This window comes from Moschus berezovskii, chromosome 1 (genome assembly GCF_049115385.1).
Source record: "Moschus berezovskii isolate FMDL1 chromosome 1, NW_MosBer_1.0, whole genome shotgun sequence".
Lineage (NCBI taxonomy): Eukaryota > Metazoa > Chordata > Mammalia > Artiodactyla > Moschidae > Moschus > Moschus berezovskii.
In genome coordinates this window covers 92,653,551-92,672,495 of record NC_142460.1, presented here as the reverse complement: position 1 = coordinate 92,672,495, position 18,945 = coordinate 92,653,551, and the positions used below count along the sequence as shown (strand labels likewise).

The window sequence follows — 18,945 nt, the reverse complement described above, 5'->3', positions numbered from 1 at the left end:
AGGGGTGACAGAGGATGAGATAATTGGATGACATCATCAACTCAATGGACATGAGTTTGAGCAAATTCCGGGAGATAGTGAAGGACAGGGATGCTTGGTGTGCTACAGTCCGTGGAGTTGCAAAGAGCTGGACATGACTGAGTGACTGAATAACCACCATCACCGCCACCTGGGTGGGGCCTTAGTTTCTGCAGAACTCTAAGATACATATCAGATTGTTACATATTTCCTTTTAGGAAGAATTGGGCTCCCCTGGTGGCTCAGATGGTTAAGAATCTGCCTGCAATGCAGGAGACCCAGGTTCAAACCCTGGGTCAGGAAGATCCCCTGGAGAAGGAAATGGCAATCCATTCCAGTATTCTTGCCTGGAGAATCCCATGGACAGAGGAGTCTGGTGGACGACAGGCCATGGGGTCACGAAGAGTTGGACACAACTGAGCAACTAACACTTATCACTGAACTATTGTTTCTTGATATCCTTTCCTTTGTTCCAACATTCCATCACTTCCCTTAAGATCCTGAATTACTGAGACCTGTTCCAGGGCAAGCATTGTGGCCAGGCTTAGATCACAAAACTGCTTAGATAAACAATGGCTTTTCTTATGTCAAGAGATTCAAGTCTTGTTCTCTTTCTCTGGAAACCTCTAACCCAATCTGTTTAAAGTTCTCCTAGTATGTTTATACTTCTTTGAATTATCCTAATAAAATTCACTTTATCGCTGTACATAGAGAGTTCTACTGCTTAAGAAGTGCCCACATTTTTTGTAGGTTCACTTCAATGGAATTGAATATTTTATACAGCTACGTCATTGAAGTACTTGTCCACTTGCACACTCGTGTGCTTGAGAAGCTGCCAGATCTGGTGAGATGTCTTCCCACCTTAGCCTCCATCCTTAGACGAAAAGTCAAGAACAAGCGCATCAGAGTTGTATGGGAGTCTGTTTTGGAGGAATATGGGTTGCAAGAAGGAGATATCACAGCACTGTGTATCTTCTTTGTAGCACATGGTAACAAGGCAGAACACTACATTGCTAAAGTAAGACAGATGTATATAAAAGACATCAATTTCATGATTTCTAATATGGTAAAGAACCAGGCTCTGCAGGATGGTTTGCTGAAGGCTGTTCAGGTCATTGAGAAGGGGAAAGCAGAGATGGCCCCCAAAGAGAAAAAGTCACCCCTAAAAGAGTTGATACCATCACTCAAAAGCTAATCTGTTACACTGGACTCAGAGATTCCATGTCTAGTATCTTGCAAATAAGAAGCAATACATATATACAATTTATTACAGGCTTATCTTTATAGCAAAAGTGAGAGGTGTTAAATTTTAATACACTGATACAATTGATACTTTGTGTAGCAATATAAGAGAATAAAGAAGCTTTCATGTAACTGGACAGTAACACAGAGTTATCACCAAAATGTGTTTTAAAATATTTCCAATGTTATTGCTCAATGGGAAAAAAAAAGGGCAAAAACAAATACACAGGCTTATACAAATACATAGGTTTATATCTATAAACTTCTGGAGAAATACATTAAAAAGTGGTAACATTGGTTGTCTTAGGGAAGAAAACTAATTTGAGGCTAGGGATCAAAGGTAGGGAATCTACTGTTAATTTTGTACTTTATGAATTTTGGAACGTGAATATATGATGTAGTAAAGCAAAAAAAAAATCTACTATATTTTGTATGTTGATGTGCATTTTCTCTCTGGTACAATTCCACAGGTATTTTATACTAGAAAGGGAATTCCCACGCAGTGATCATATATTTTATAATCTTTTTTGAACAAATGCCTTGCAATATGTAGTGTCAATAATAGAAACATTTTAAAATGTGGATCCTGCCCTACAGGCAAAAGTTACTTTATTTGGAAGGTACAAATTCAGGACAACCAGAATGAGTAACACCTTGGAGGGAAGTTAGGTAGAGAAGGATGAGAAGTAATACAAGATGTGTTACCTTGCTGGTTCCTCCTTGAAAATAAGTTGGTTGCCAGATACATGCATTCAGTCTTAACCTTCCAGACACACTGTATAGAGAAACCATGCCACAAAAGAGAGAGAGATTGGAACTATGTCTTGGAAGTGTTACTAAACCCAACTTGGGTCTGCAACAAAGCCAACCTACTGACATGCGGTTGTGTTAAGGCAAACTATAGCATTTACTGCAGGGCACCAAATAAAGAGAACAAGCAGCTTGTGCTTGAACAGACAGCATTACCAAGTCCGAGCTGATTCTACTCACTGACCAAGAAGATGGCAAACTAATGTCTCAAAATAACCATCCTATCTGGGTCTGGATGCCAGGTTCTTTTATAGAACGAGTGGGGTGAGGAAGAGAAGTAAAAAGCCCCTTCATCTTGCAAATATCTCCTAGAATGGCAAGCCTGGGAGAAGGGATGTGTCAATTTCTCCCTCCCTGTAGCCATCCACAGGTGAACAGGGTCCTGAACAAAGGTCCTGATTTAACAGTCAGGCAGAGGGGCAAGGTTCCCTGAGGCAGGCCATCATGTGTAAACAGTACAGAAGGGTACTACAGAAAGGTAGGCTGAGGAGTATGGAGGGAAGAATTTTCAAGTTACCGCTCGGTTCTTAGTTTGTTTTGAGGTTTCCCTTTTTCTGCCCAGAGACCAATCTTGCGACACCGCCCGGTTTCCGCAGTCCCCGGGAGCAGGAATCACGCGGGAAAATTTGAGCCACAACGACCCGAGGGGGGCGGTGCCTCACCGCTAAAAGAACCCGCCAATGCAGGAGCCGCAGGAGACGGGGGTTCCTTCCCTGGTTTTGGAAGATCACACGGAGAAGGGCATGACAACCCACTCCAGTATTCTTGCCTCAAGAATCCCATGGACAGAGGAATCTCTCGGGCCACAGACGATAGTGTCGCAGAGTCCAAAAGCACAGGACCAACTTAGGACGCAGGCGCACACGCCGCGCGAGCGGAGAGGCGGGCTCTCGCCCGGGCCGGCGGGGCGGGGCCGGCGGGGCGGGCAGTGCGCGCGCAGGCCCGGAAGTCCCATCCGGTGGAATGTTAGCTCTTTGTATCCTTTGTCGGTTTTCTATGGTAGGAGGGACCGTTTTGGCGGGCAGTCGTGACGCCACTAGCCCTTGCGGGATTCTCAGGCGCCGCCGCTAAGATTAGGCTTTCTGGCTGACTTTAGAGAGGCAAGGGCTGGGCTCAGAGTCCGCGTAAGGCGTGAGCGCGGACCCACAGCAGCGGTGAAACGGAAGTCCCGCTCCAACGGAGCCCGCGTCCGTGGGGGAGCTGCGGTCTTCCCCGAGCGATGGCCCGAGGGCTGAGCGCCTCGGCGGCCTCCTCCGGCTTGGCTGCCGGGAGCTAAGGGAGCGTCCTCGCCTGGTAAGAGGGAGGAGGAGAACTTGGCCCCTGGCTCCGGCTGCGCCGGAGAGCTGGAGCCCACCTTCCGCCCTGCTGCAATGGTTGTTAATGCCTGGGAGCAGCCAAGGTTCATTTATTTTCTTTCCGGATGTTTATCTTAAACATGGACAAATACACCGCCTTCCAGGGTCGTACTGTTTACCTGACCTGTAGAACACCTTTTTATACTTCTAGACATTTGATGCTTTCAGTCTCTGAATTCTGGCAGGCTGCTGGGCATAATATTTAAAACGCAAAACTGTTACTTTGCTTTTTTCCTACTCGGACCGGAAACAAGATTCTTTCTCTTTCAGGTGTTGATGTTGAATATGCCGTATTAGCATATTAAAATGGCTGTACCGAAAGACTCCATCCCTTCCTTGTTGGAATGTCAGTGCCAGATCTGTGTGGAAATCCTCTTTGAGCCTGTGACACTGCCTTGTAACCACACGCTCTGTAAACCATGCTTCGAATCGACTGTCGAAAAGGCAAGTTTGTGCTGTCCCTTCTGTCGCCGCCGGGTCTCTTCGTGGGCTCGGTACCGTACCCGAACAAATTCTCTTGTTAATATGGAACTGTGGGACATAATTCAAAAACACTATCCAAAGGAATGCAAGCTAAGAGCCTCTGGGCAAGAATCAAAGGAAATTGGTGAGTAAAACCCAGCACGTTTGTTGTCTAAAAACCAAGATCATTTTGAAAGCCAGCCGCCAGTAATCCATTTTTTGAAAGATAAAACAGAGAGCCAGTTAGTATTTGTCTAAAATTTTCAGAGATGTTTGGGTTTTTTTGGCCTCAAAATGTTGATTAAGGTCAATGGCAAGATTTTGTTCATTGTTATAATACCCAGCCTGTGTTCACTTTGTGTTTGTTCGATTTAAAATGAAAAGAAAAACCCAAAACAAAAGAATTGCCCGATAGAGTCTTCAGTCATGTGAAAAGTTATATAAATAGTCGCAGAGGAGCCACAATTGCAGTATAGCAACAGCAGAAGTAAGGAAACTAGTGGATTCTTGTGTTAATGTCTTTTTCACTTTGAATTACTTTCTCTAACTTGCTTGCCTATACATTGCCATTCATTTAATTCTTAAGCTTGCAGGGAGTCTAAAATAGCTTTCTGTGGCCATCTAGTTCAGCCGTTTTTATTCAAAGGTCCTCCGCAGTGCCGCAAACTGAACACTTGACTCTAGCAGCTTGATCGTTTATGTGCTCAATAAGTCATGTGATGTTTCTTGTTTAGGCTTTGAATGTGATGCTTAATGCTGTGGTGTACTTACCTTTTTTTGGAATTCTTTTTACTTACTGTAAATTCAGTTCACTTCGGTTCAGTCAGTCATGTCTGACTCTGCAACGCCAGGGACTGCAGCACACCAGACTTCCCTGTCCCATCACCAACTCCCGAAGCTTGCTCAAACTCATGTCCATCAAGTTGGTGATGCCAGCCAACCATCTCATCCTCTGTCGTACCCTTCTCCTCCCACCTTCAATCTTTCCCAGCATCAGGGTCTTTTCAGATGAGTCAGTTCTTCTCATCAGGTGGCCAAAGTATTAAGAGTTTCAGCTTCAGCATCAGTTCTTCCAGTGAATATCCAGGATTGATTTCCTGTAGGATGGACAGGTTGGATTTCCTTGCAGTCCAAGGGACTCTCGAGAGTCTTCTCCAACACCACAGTTCAAAAGCATCAATCTCTTCGGCATTCAGCTTTCTTTATGGTCCAACTTTCACATCCGTACCTGACTACTGGAAAAACCATAGCTTTGACTCTACAGACCTTTATAGGCAAAGTAATGTCTCTGCTTTTTAATATGCTGTCTAGGTTGGTCATAGCTTTTCTTAATTTGCCATTTTAACCATTTTTAAGTGGATGCGGTAGTGTTAATTACATTTACAATGTTTTGCAACCATCAGCACTATGTTTCTAAAACTTTTTCATCACTCACTCCATACAGACTCTTTAACCATTAAGCTATGACTCCCATTCTTCCCCTCCCCCTTTCCAGAGTTCTTTGTGAATTTGCTTGGTTTTTTTAATTTCAATGAAGCCCCAGCAAAACACACACACCACCTATTTAGCAGAATTAAACATCATAGGCATCATTTACCACAGAATTAGCTCATAAAATGTTCCCATAAACCCCAAAAGATACCAGGACAAATTACCAAAATCAGATCTCCGTGGTATAAGTAGAAGGAAGCATCTGGGCTCTTTAATGGATCTGAGAAGAAAAGAACTTCAGAATAAGCAACAGGTATTCATTGGGAAGGGCTTTCCAGGTGCCTGGGCAGTAAAGAATCCACCTGCCAATGCAGGAGATGCGGGTTCAGTCCCTGAATCAGAAAGATCCCCTGGAGAAGGAAATGGCAACCCCCTCCAGTGTTCTTGCCTGGGAAATCCCATAGACAGGGGAGCCTGGCGGGCTACAGTCCATGGGGTCCCCCCAAAAATTAGACACAACTTGGTGACTCAACAACAGCAACAAAGATAATATAATTGTATTCATAAAATATGTAATCTGTTGTGTCTGGCTTCTTTCACTTAGCATAATGTTTCCAAGGTTCATACAAGGTTCTATTATGTATTAGTACTTCATTCCTTTTTAAGGTGGAATAATTTTTACGTATATATTTTTTTCATTCATTCATCAAAGAACATTTGGGTGGTTTTCACCTTTTGGCTGTTTGAATGGGTGCTGATATGAATACTCACATACAAGTATTTGTTTGAATATGTTTTCATTTTTTGTGTATATAAGAGTGGAGTTGCTGGAGCATATGGTAATTCTATGTTTAGTCTTTTGAGGATCTGCCAGACTTTTTCACAGATCTGCATCATTTTACATTCCCTTCACAGTGTGTAATGGTTTCAATTTCTGCACATCCTGACAAACACTAGTTCTTGTCTGCTTTTTTAAGAAAAATTTTCATTTTTTATAGCCATCCTAGGAGGTGTTAACTGGTGTCTTAGTGTGTTTTTTAAATTGTGGTAAAGTATATGTTACAAAATTTACCATTTTAACCATTTTTAGATGTTCAATTCAAGGCATTGAGCACATTCACATAGGTGTGCAAGCATCACCATCATCCCTTTCCAGAACTTTTTCATCTTCAAAAACTGAAACTCTATACCCATTAAACAATAATTCCTCAGTTCCTCTCCATCTAGCCCTTGGCTACCACCACTGTTACTTCCTGTCTCTATGATTTAACTACTTTGTGTACATTATATAAATAGAATCATAGTAGCTATTCGTAGCTTTTTTTGTCCCTTCCCTCCTTCCCTCCCTTTCTCTTTTTCTCCTCTCTCTCTTTTTCCCAGTATGGGCAATTTGTCAACTTCATTTAAAAAAAATAATCCAAGTATAATTACCTTACAATATTATATTAGGTTCACTATTTCACAACAGTGATTGAGTAATTTTACATAGTACAAAATGATCACCACCTTCTTTCACTTAACATAAAGTCAGATTTTGTGTTGTAGCATGTGAATGAATTTCTTTTTATGGCAAATATTTTATTGTATGTGTTTACTGTGTTTGTTTGTCCTTTCATCTGTCAGTGGGTCATTGAGTTACTTCCATCTTTGGTTTCCACCTTTTGGCTGTTGTGAATTAACATTGGTGTACAAGTGTCTGTGTCACTGCTTTCAACTCTCTTGAGTACGTGCCCGAAAAGAAATTGCTGAATCATGTGGTAATTTTATGTTTTAATTTTTTAAGGAACTGCTGTACTCTTCCATAATAGCTGTACAATCTTAAATACTCCTACCATCAAGAGCAAGAGTTCCTTTCTGAATCTTTGTTAGCATTTGCTACTTTCTGGTTTTGTTTTCTTTGTTTGATGGGGTAGGGGGTAGATGCTCTCTCATTGTGGTTTTGATGCTGATTGCAGACAGGAAATTAAAAGACACTTACTCCTTGGAAGGAAAGTTATGACCAACCTGCTGCTGCTGCTGCTGCTGCTAAGTCACTTCAGTCGTGTCCGACTCTGTGTGACCCCATAGACAGAAGCCCACCAGGCTCCCCCGTCCCTGGGATTCTCCAGGCAAGAACACTGGAGCGGGTTGCCATTTCCTTCTCCAGTGTGTGAAAGTGAAAAGTGAAAGTGAAGTCGCTCAGTCGTGTCCGACCCTTAGCGACCCCACGGACTGCAGCCTACCAGGCTCCTCCATCCATGGGATTTTCTAGGCAATAGTACTGGAGTGGCTTGCCATGACCAACCTAGATAGCATATTAAAAAGCAGAGACATCACTTTGTCAACCAAGGTCCGTCTAGTCAAGGCTATGGTTTTTCCCGTGGTCATGTATGGATGTGAGAGTTGGACTGTGAAGAAAGCTGATCACCGAAGAATTGATGCTTTTGAACTGTGGTGCCGGAGAAGACTCTTGAGAGTCCCTTGGACTGCAAGGAAATCCAACCAGTCCATTCTAAAGGAGATCAATCCTGGGTGTTCACTGGAAGGACTGATGCTAAAGCTGAAACTCCAATACTTTGGCCACCTCATGCGACAAGGTGACTCACTGGAAAAGACTCTGATGCTGGGAGTGATTGGGGGTGGGAGGAGACGGGGACGACAGAGAATGAGATGGCTGGATGGCATCACCGACTCGATGGACATGAGTTTGAGTGAACTCCAGGAGTTGGTAATGGACAGGGAGGCCTGGCATGCTGTGATTCATAGGGTCGCAAAGAGTCGGACACGACTGAGCGACTGAACTGAACTGAATGACTAGTGATGGTGAGCATCTTTTCATGTGCTTGCTGGCCATTTGTGTATGTCTCTTTGGGAGAACTATCTGTTTGCTATTATTGTGGAATTGCTTTTTTAAAATACCTTTCAGTTCAGTTCAGTTCAGTCGCTCAGTAGTGGCCGACTCTTTGCGACCTCATGAATCACAGCATTCCAGGCCTCCCTGTCCATTACCAACTCCTGGAGTTCACTCAAACTCATGTCCATCGAGTCGGTGATGCCATCCAGCCATCTCATTCTCTGTCGTCCCCTTCTCCTCCCGCCCCCAACCTTTCCCAGCATCAGAGTCTTTTCCAGTGAGTCACCTTGTCGCATGAGGTGGCCAAAGTATTGGAGTTTCACCTTTAGCATCAGTCCTTCCAATGAACGCCCAGGATTGATCTCCTTTAGAATGGACTGGTTGGATCTCCTTGCGATACAAGGGACTCTCAAGAGTCTTCTCCAGCACCACAGTTCAAAAGCATCAGTTCTTCGGCGATCAGCTTTCTTCACAGTCCAACTCTCACATCCATACATGACCAAGGGAAAAACCATAGCCTTGACTAGACGGACCTTGGTTGGCAAAGTAATGTCTCTGCTTTTTAATATGCTGTCTAGGTTGGTCATAACTTTCCTTCCAAGGAGTGAGCGTCTTTTAATTTCCTGGCTTCAGTCAGCATCTGCAGTGATTTTGGAGCCAAAAAAATTAAAGTCTGATACTGTTTCCACTGTTTCCCCATCTACTTGCCATGAAGTGATGGGACCAGATGCCATGATCTTTGTTTTCTGAATGTTGAGCTTCAAGCCAACCTTTTCACTCTTCTCTTTCACTTTCATCAAGAGGCTTTTTAGTTTCTCTTCACTTTCTGCCATAAGGGTGGTGTCATCTGCATATCTGAGGTCATTGATATTTCTCCCAGCAATCTTGATTCCAGCTTGTGCTTCTTCCAGCCCAGGGTTCCTCATGATGTATTCTGCATATAAGTTAAATAAGCAAGGTGACAATATACAGCCTTGACGTACTCCTTTTCCTATTTGGAACCAGTCTGTTGTTCCATGTACAGTTCTGACTGTTGCTTCCTGACCTGCATACAGGTTTCTCGAGGCAGGTCAGGTGGTCTGGTATTCCCATCTCTTTCAGAATGTTCCACAGTTTATTGTGATCCACACAGTCAAAGGCTTTGGCATAGTCAATGAAGCAGAAATACATGTGTTTCTGGAACTCTCTTGCTTTCTCCATGATCCAGCAATTTGATCTCTGGTGCCTCTGCCTTTTCTAAAACCTGCTTGAACATCTGGGAGTTCACAGTTCACATATTGCTGAAGCCTGGCTTGGAGAATTTTGAGCATGACTTTACTAGCGTGTGAGATGAGTGCAATTGTGTGGTAGTTTGAGCATTCTTTGGCATTGCCTTTCTTTGGGATTGGAATGAAGACTGACCTTTTCCAGTCCTGTGGCCACTGCTGAGTTTTCCAAATTTGCTGGCATATTGAGTGCAGCACTTTCACAGTATCATCTTTCAAGATTTGAAATAGCTCTACTGGAATTCCATCACCTCCACTAGCTTTGTTTGTAGACATGCTTTCTAAGGCCCACTTGACTTCACATTCCAAGATGTCTGGCTTTAGGTCAGTGATCACGTTATTGTGACTATCTTGGTCGTGAAGATCTTTTTTGTACAGTTCTTCTGTGTATTCTTGTAACTTTCCTTGGAAGGAAAGTTATGACCAACCTTGATAGTATATTAAAAAGCAGAGACATCACTTTGCCAACAAAGGTCCGTCTAGTCAAGGCTATGGTTTTTCCCTTGGTCATGTATGGATGTGAGAGTTGGACTGTGAAGAAAGCTGATCGCCGAAGAACTGATGCTTTTGAACTGTGGTGCTGGAGAAGACTCTTGAGAGTCCCTTGGACTGCAAGGAGATCCAACCAGTCCATTCTAAAGGAGATCAATCCTGGGTGTTCACTGGAAGGACTGATGCTAAAGCTGAAATTCCAATACTTTGGCCACCTCATGCGACAAGGTGACTCACTGGAAAAGACTCTGATGCTGGGAAAGGTTGGGGGCGGGAGGAGAAGGGGACGACAGAGAATGAGATGGCTGGATGGCATCACCGACTCGATGGACATGAGTCTGAGTGAACTCCGGGAGTTGGTAATGGACAGGGAGGCCTGGCGTGCTGTGATTCATGGGGTCGCGGAGAGTCGGACACGACTGAGCGACTGAACTGAATTGAACTGTATCTATATATATGGCTTATATAATGTATCTCTATATTTATATGTAGATACACAGTTGATTGGATTTACCCTTTGTCAATCACTGTTTAAAAAATAAGGCCTCATATTGTATATCTCGAAAGTTTTATCCTGATAAATATTCTTTACATATGGAAAATAGACCAGTTGAGACATATATTTTTAATTATAAAAGTGATTAATGTGTGTTAACCATAAGGGGACTCCCCGATTCAATAGTCTCCATTATCCAGCCATAACTCAAATAATTAATAATTATTAATCCCTCCAGATTAATAAATATAAATCTTTAAGGTCATCAATTTCCCCTGAAGTTTTTTTAACAAAGGCCAGAAAGATTAAATTTTTGAATGGGGCATTGCTTCATTTCCATCAACGTACGGTTATTTATCTTTTTCAATTACACAAAACCCTGGATTTGACAGAGACTCTGGGAAGGATTGGGGCAGGAGGAGAAGGGGACGACAGAGAATGAGATGGCTGGATGGCATCACCGACTCGATGGACATGAATTTGAGTGAACTCCGGGAGTTGGTGATGGACAGGGAGGCCTGGCGTGCTGTGATTCATGGGGTCGCAGAGAATCGGACACGACTGAGCGACTGAACTGAACTGAACTGAATGGAAGCTCGGGGCTTCCCTGGTGGCTCAGAGTTTAAAGCGTCTCCCTCCAATGCGGGAGGCCCGGGTTCGATCCCTGGGTCAGGAAGATCCCCTGGAGAAGGAAATGGTAACCCACTCCAGTATTCTTGCCTGGAGAATCCCATGGACGGAGAAGCCTGGTAGGCTACAGTCCACGGGGTCGCAAAGAGTCGGACACGACTGAGCAACGGAATGGAAGCTGAAAGCTAGCTATAGAATTCTGTAATTGCTTATAATATAATTTTCTCTCTTGATCTGAAACAGTTGATGACTATCAGCCAGTCCGCTTATTAAGTAAGCCTGGGGAATTAAGAAGAGAATATGAAGAGGAAATAAGCAAGGTAGGTTGTAAATGTTCTTTTTTGATAAAATTTTCTGCTGTTTTTTGCATAGTTTTATGTGCCTATATAAATAAATAATAATATATACTGAAATGTTAATGATTTTAATGTAGTTTATAAAGGCTTCAGTTGTTTTTTTTTAATGTGGACCATTTTTTAAAGTCTTTATTGAAAGATTTACAATATTGTTTCTGTTTTATGTTTTACTTTTTGGCTGCAAGTCATGTGGGATCTTAGCTTCCTGACCAGGGGCTCAAACCCTCACCCTCTGCTTTGGAAGGCAAAGTCTTAATCTCTGGACCTCTAGGGACATCCCAAAGCTCCAGTTTTTACATGTGTTCAAAATAGTTAAAATTAGCTTTAGTTTATTTATACGTGTTTGGTGCTCGTCTTATGTGATAGTGATCTGTAAGCATTTAAGTGTGAAGGAGATTTTTTAAATTTCCCTGAAGTTTTAAGCATAAAGGGTGGGAAAACGGTGGTAGATTATGGTGCCTTAAATCCATTTAGGCTCAGAAACACCATAGACTGGGTGAATGAAGCAACAAACATTGATTTCTCACAGTTCTGGATATGGTGTTGGGCAAGGGTCTGTTTCCTGGCTTCTCAACAGCTGCCTTCTCACTGTGTTCTTACATGGCAAAGAGAGGGAGGGAGAGATGGATCATCTCTCTTGTGTCTTCTTCTAAGGCTACTAGTCCCTTTCATGAGGACTCCACCCTCATGATCCTGTTACCTCCTGAAGGCCCCACCTATAAATGTCACATTGAGGAGTTAGGGCTTCAGTATATGAATTTTAGAGGCACAAACAATGCCTTTAGATGAGGAAAGCATAAAGGGCTAATTGTGAAGTTGTTTTTCAGCCTTTCAGTCATGTCCGACTCTGACATCATGGACTGCAGCACACCAGGCTTCCCTGTCCTTCACCATCTTCTGGAGCTTGCTCAAACTCGTGTCCATTGAATCAGTGATGCCATCCAACCATTGTCCTCTGTCATCCCCTTCTCCAGCCTTCAGTCTTTCACAGCAACAGGGTCTTTTTCAGTGAGTCGGCTCTTTGCATCAGGTAGCCAAAATATTGGAGCTTCAGCATTAGTCCTTCCAATGAATATTCAGGGTTGATTTCCTTTAGGATAGACTGGTTTGCTCTCCTTGTTGTCCAAGAGACTCTCAGGAATCTCACCAGCACCACAGTTCAAAAGCATCAGTCCTTTGGTGCTCAGTCTACTTTCTTTGTCAAGTACCTAATTAGGAAAAGAGGGGTCTTTGGATTTCACTAATACTAGGAGCGGAGAAGGCAATAGCACCTCACTCCAGTACTCTTGCCTGGAAAATCTCATGGGCGGAGGTGCCTGATAGGCTGCAGTCCATGGGGTCGCTAAGAGTCAGACACGACTGAGCAACTTCACTTTCCCTTTTCACTTTCATGCATTGGAGAAGGAAATGGCAACCCACTCCAGTGTTCTTGCCTGGAGAATCCCAGGAACGGGGGAGCCTGGTAGGCTGCTGTCTGTGGGGTCACACAGAGTCGGACACAACTGAAGTGACTTAGCAGTAGCAATAGCAGTACTAGGAGAGCCTTAGTACTCCTCCTACCCTGATTAGTCTAGAGCAATATTGTCCAATAGAAACATGATGTGGGTTCATACACAGTTGAAAGTTTCCTATTAGCCACGTTTTTATTTTTTAAAAAACATGAAATTAATTTTTATATATAGTATCTAAAATATTTTATTATATAGTCAGTATAGAAAGTATTGATTATTATTTAGTCTTCAACTGTGTATTTTGTACTTATACTACATCTCAATTTGGACTAGTCACATTTCAATGGCCACATGTAGCTAGTGGCTACTGTATTAGACCATGTGAGCTCTACAAGAGCTAATAAATAATCAGAGTAGTTAATTGTCAGCATATTGTCTAAACAATGTCTTTAAGTAAGGGTTTAAGGAATAATTTAATGTTCACAACAGTGTAGTGAGAACAGGTTTTATCAGGATGATTTCGGGTACAGGTGAAAAAAACTAATTTATTGGAATTCCAGAGATTAGTGGGGACTTCAGGGTTGGTTTCATCCACAGCTCTAGTTCCATTTCTTTGCTGACTTCTGTCACCTGGCTTTATCCTCAGGCTAATAGCAAGACAACTGCACATTTCTGAACCTCAGCTGCATATACAATGATACGCAGAGGAAGAAACAGCAGTCTCTTCCAATGGCTTTTCTTTAAGAGCAAGAAAACTTAACAAATCTTTCCTCCGGTTTCCTTCACTTGAACCAAGGACTTATTTTCGAGTCAGGTCCTTTGGATTTCTAAAGTAGTTCTTAACATAATTTCTTTCAGGAAGTATAGTTTAAATGCCCACAAGCATGGTCTTAGTCCAGAAAGCTGAGTTTGAGTCTCCACTCTGCCACTTACTGAGCTAAGAAAGTTAGATCACTTACTGATCTTTTAAAGTTTTTCTGTGTCTTTCCTCATCTGTAGATCATACAATGACCATTGTTGTTTTTTCAGCAACTACTGCACCCCTGCCCACCATGTTTGGAGATTCATCCCAACTTCAGGGAGAGACCCTGATTAGTTTAATTCAGTTTTTATCATTCCATTCCCTTGCTAGTGTTTGGTTCAGAAACCTATGCCAAAGTTAGTCGGAACGTGACCTTCTATTACCTAAGGAAAAGTATCCCCTAGGAAGACTTACAAAACTGTATTATAGTGTAATAGAAACTGTGATAAGGGCCGAAACAAGGAGGGATGAGGCTTTGATCACGGTTTCATTGGACCGACTGGGGAAGTCTTCCTAAAGGAGACTTCCTGAACTACTTTATAGCAAATCGCCTCTCCAGGTTTGACCTTCATTTGAGGGATTTTAATTCCTGCCAATTTGTTGTTGGTTATCTTTTTTTTTTTTACTATTCTTAAGAAATATTGCAAGTGTACTCAAAAGTTCAGAGAAGGATTGTTCTTTATTAATCATCTTTAAGGTAGAGGCAGAGCGGCGAGCCTGTGAGGAAGAAGAAAACAAAGCCAGTGAAGAATACATTCAGAGATTACTGGCAGAGGAGGAAGAGGAGGAAAAGAGACAGGCAGAAAAAAGGCACAGAGAAATGGAAGAACAACTGAAAAGTGATGAAGAACTGGCAAGAAGACTAAGTCTTGATATTGTAAGTTTCAAGAGAGAACTCTGAAGTATTTCTGTTTCTATTGCTATGTTTGATTTTGAACAGTCTAAAGAGGAAGCAGTCACCATAACTGAAACTATTTCTGACATACTTGTTCTACCTAAAACAAAACTTTTTTGGCATATTGTTACATATTTGCTCTAATCCAAGTATGTGGCTTTCTTGGTTTGTTTGGGGATTTTTTTTTTGTTTTTTAAGATTTTTTTTTAATGTAGATCATTTTTAAAGTCTTTATTGAATTTGTTACAGTTTTGCTTCTGTTATTTTCATGTTTTGTTTTTTTGCCATGAGTCTTGTGGAATCTTAACTCCCCGACCAGGAATCGAACCCATACTCCCTAATTGGAAAGCAGAGTCTTAACCACTGGACTGTTGGGGCAGTCCCCCAAGTATTCTATAAAAAACTTTTATTTTTTATAAGTAAATTCAGTTATGTAGGAAGCTGTTCAGTGGAAAATGAAAACTCCATTTCCCCCTCCCACTTCTCCACTCCTATTCTTAATTCCATTACATCAGGGTCTTTCCCCAAAGGTTAGCACTATTAATGGTTTCTTTCTTATAACTTTTTTTTTCACCTAAACATGACATATGAATCACACTGGGTTTTTTTTTCTCCCTGACCTTTTTTTTTTCTTTTGAATGTAGGCTTATTTAGTATTTTATGTTCACAAACTTCTCCTTTATCATTTTACATGTAAATGGGAAATGGCATCAGTCAGCATTGCAGAGGTAACAAGTGATCCCCATATCTCAGAGGCTTTCAACCATCCACATTTATGACTTGCTCACGATTCATGTCAACTGATTTGGTGGTGTTCCATGTGAAGAGGGAGTCCTCTTTCTGCCGTGCCATTCTTACAGAAGAGGAAAGAGAATAAAAGCCAACCATGCAGTGACTCTTGATGCTCCTCTTGACACTTCTGTTTAAACATCATGATAGTTTACCTGCCATTTAATAAAGCAAATCACTTGACTTGTTCCAACATCAAGGGTCAGGAAGAGATTTAGCCTCATAAGAAACTGTTTCCTGACCTTTCTCACTTGATATTTCATAAGAGACTTTTCATATTGCTACGTATAGTCTATAATCCTTTTGTAATAGTGGTAAAATATTCCATTGTATGGATGCCAATCACTCTTTGAAAGTGAAGCACATTAAATTCTTTTTTGTCCATGCTACACAGCTTGTAGGATCTTAGTTACCCCAGTCAGGGATTGAACCCATGCCCCATGCATGGAAGCATGGAGTCTTAAACACTGGACCACAAGGGAAGTCCCTAAATTCTTACATAACATATTAAACCTGAATTTTGTTATCTTGCCATGGTGAAAAATTACTGCCTAGGGGACAATGAATTAAGGGAAAGATGATAGAACACATACTGTAAGACCAAAGGATACAGTGAGACCCAGCGATTTGAAAGGACCTGGCAGAATCACTTGAAGTTCTTTTAAAATACAAAATCTCTGGAGAAGGAAATGGCAACCCACTCTAGTACTCTTGCCTGGAAAATCCCATGGATGGAGGAACCTGGTAGGCTACTGTCCATGGGGTCGCAAAGAGTTGGACACGACTGAGCGACTTCACTTTTTCACTTTTTTCCCTTTTTTGGCTGCAGTGTAGTCAAAGGAATATTTAAGACAAAACAGCCCCCCTCGGTCTATATGGGTGGTCAGTCTCTGTCAGTCCCTTTTACTTCCTCTCCTATACATCTCATGGGCATGTAATGTGTCCACAAAGCCAGGTTAAAAGACAAAGGGCCCTTTTTAAAAAAAAAAAAATCTCTGGGGATGGGATTTAGGGAATACCACTCCCCTCTGGGGATGTGTGTGCAGGTTTGAGAGCCTCTGAAAACAATTCTGCTTTCAAACAACAGATATCTTAAAATATACTTACCAAAGTGAAGTATATCCACAATTGATTTTTTTCCCCCATTTTTTGAGAGGCTTGCCATTCATAATATAACTGAGTTTTAGAATGTACACCCTTTTTAAAATTATATTTCCTTTTAAAATTTAGGTGGAATAGCTTCAGAACTTTACACAATTGAGAAATTAAGTTAAAGACATAGACCATGGAACTTCTCTGGAAGTTCAATGGTTATAACTCAGCACTTTCACTGCCATGGCCCTGGATTCAATCCTTGATTGGGGAACTAAGATCCTACTAGCTGAGCAGCAAGGCCAAAAAAAAGACCAATAGAATAACAAATGGGATAAGAAAGAAAATATATCAAAGAGGAAACCCTGGGGTCAACTTTGTCTTTCAAGAATTATTGTTCTAATTCTTGTTTTCACATGGGATTATAAGAGCAGATCTATTGATATTTTAGAATAAACGTTTGGTGGCTCAAGGCCAAATGTCAACCACCACCAAGTATGTTAATTTTTCCAGTGACATAGTAGGAAACTTATGGGTCTGTCATGAGATAGGAAGTAAATATTCATGCTATTTATTGGTATGCCCTTAAATTCCCAAATTATTATTTCAGGTATAGCCCCAGCTTTTTCAATTTTCCCCTGTAGATTAAAGTAGTTATATATATATATGAAATTATTCATTATAAAAATTTTAAAATGATCAATTAATGAGATTAGTATCATCATGCTCTTTGTATTTATCTAACGTAGGGTAATAATGCAATTTAGACCAACTTAGATAAACTTAATCTTGTTTATACTAGTTTTTGCATGGTCAGTATTATTTCACAGGATATATAGAAGTTAAGCATAATGAGCATAATTCCTAAAAACTTCTATTGTGGATTCTGAATTAATTAATAGCTTATCTTATTTTAAAATTGTTTTACGCTTTTTCTGTTGTCGAAGAACAATTTCTGTGAGGGAAGTGTTTTGGCTTCGCCTTTGAATTCCAGAAAATCTGATCCAGTCACAACCAAATCACAAAAGAAAAGTAAGAACAAACAAACAAACACTGGAGATATTCAGAAGTAAGTGAATATGGACTACTGCTGTATCAAAATTTGGCCCATCAGCTCTGCATGAAAACCCTCTAGATGGTCTGAGATTGATGTAAAGTTAAAATAAGAGAGTTGCTCACATAGCTTAGATTCCTGGCTAGCATGAAGAGAGATGTGAAGGCTTTTTTTATCTTGACTGCTCAGGATTTCCATGTTGGTCCCATTTTCTCAAAATCAGTCAGTTGATTCCTTCTTCTCTTGGTTTATATTCAAATGAAAAAAAAAACTAGTCCAATAAAAGGTCATCCTCATTGAAAGAGTTTGCAGTTTGGCATCTAGATCTTACCCCACTCTGTTTTTCCGAGTTTATATATTACATTTCTTCCCTACTGTACAAAAAACATGAGTCAGATAGTCAACAGTGGAGTGAATTTAGTTGCCCCACGGTGTCCCTCTTAGCAGCAAGATGAGTTGATAAGCTTTCCCATAGTAATTCATAGTCGAAGAAGTTTATCAACTACAATGTAGACTTCAAAAACATGTAAGGGCTTTTGGTTCAACTAGATAAATATGTGCAGGTCATTTACCCCCTTCCAAAATTCATAGAAATTTAGGATTTGAGATGGTGGAAATTTGGGACAGGGAGATGAAGATTTATAGGGAGAGGGCAGTGTTAAAAGAGCTGGTTGCTTTTAAGAGAAAAAGCAGACATGTAGCATCAATATTGTTAATGCTGATATTATGTGAAGTAGAAATCAAGAGAAAAGCAGGGATATTTCAAATTGATATAATATTATTCTGCATAAAGGATAGAGGGGGCTTCCCAGGTGGTGCTATTGGTAAAAGAACCCACCAGCCAATGCAGGAGACATAAAAAGGGACAGTCTTGATCCTTGGGTCAGGAAGATCCCCTGGAGAAGGAAATTGCAACCCACTCCAGTATTCTTGCCTGGAGAATCCCTAGGACACAGGAGCCTGACAGGCTATAGTCCATAGGGTTGCAAAGAGTTGGACATGGGTTTGAGAAGCAACTTAGCATGCACACACATAAAGGATATAACTGTCATAAACCTTCATGAATCTAAATATATACTTTGAAATATATAAACATAAAAATTTATCAGAAATACAAGAATAAACTGATGCTTAGAGATGTACTCTTTTGCTAACATATTGATAAATCTTTTATGTCTCTAAGCAGATAGTTGATATAAATTTGTATGTAATAAAATCTCTATACCAAAATGGTAAAGAATCTGATCATGGACCTTTTCAGAGATAAAAAATGTAGAATTTCTGTCATTAAAAAGAAACATAACATATTCTTTCTCCTGATTTAAAATGTCATTTCCATTACTTTGGAAAAGACTATACAGTCTTTGGTTGTTTTGATGCCAGGACGTACCTATTTAGATTCTTTTGCAAATTAAGGAATAATTTAGATTTGACTTTTGCTTCCTTTTCTCCTGTTTTTCACTAAAATATCA

At 41.0% G+C, this 18,945-nt stretch overlaps 2 protein-coding genes and 1 long non-coding RNA gene across 11 annotated transcripts in view; 2 read left to right on the top strand and 1 right to left on the bottom strand.

Moving 5' to 3' along the window:
• Nucleotides 1-2,738, top strand: part of WDR53 (WD repeat domain 53) — a 57,256-nt gene extending 54,518 nt beyond the window's left edge. For both annotated transcript variants that reach the window (XM_055403959.2, XM_055404191.2), the window contains one exon: nucleotides 769-2,738. In XM_055403959.2, the coding sequence (XP_055259934.2) occupies nucleotides 769-1,213 (445 nt within the window). In that variant the 3' untranslated portion in view covers nucleotides 1,214-2,738. The remainder of the gene's footprint in view (nucleotides 1-768) is intronic.
• LOC129542157 (uncharacterized) overlaps nucleotides 1-2,857 on the bottom strand; it is a 29,896-nt gene extending 27,039 nt beyond the window's left edge. The window contains exon 1 of the long non-coding RNA XR_008683011.2: nucleotides 2,733-2,857. This is a non-coding gene — a long non-coding RNA (uncharacterized LOC129542157). The remainder of the gene's footprint in view (nucleotides 1-2,732) is intronic.
• The window catches only part of RNF168 (ring finger protein 168), a 29,822-nt gene that overhangs the window by 1,548 nt on the left and 9,329 nt on the right, over nucleotides 1-18,945 (top strand). For 2 of the 8 annotated variants that reach the window (XR_016037806.1, XM_055403395.2), the window contains exons 1-5: nucleotides 3,040-3,363; nucleotides 3,696-4,032; nucleotides 11,278-11,358; nucleotides 14,345-14,520; nucleotides 17,367-17,488. Coding sequence is in view for 7 of the 8 variants with exons in the window: in XM_055403395.2 (XP_055259370.1) it covers nucleotides 3,732-4,032; nucleotides 11,278-11,358; nucleotides 14,345-14,520; nucleotides 17,367-17,488 (680 nt within the window). In the remaining variant the exon portion in view is untranslated. Of the gene's footprint in view, nucleotides 1-768; nucleotides 863-3,034; nucleotides 3,470-3,695; nucleotides 4,033-11,277; nucleotides 11,359-14,344; nucleotides 14,521-17,366; nucleotides 17,489-18,945 lie in introns of those variants that run through there. The other 6 variants (XM_055403318.2, XM_055403163.2, XM_055403241.2 and 3 more) reach the window with 6 other exon arrangements.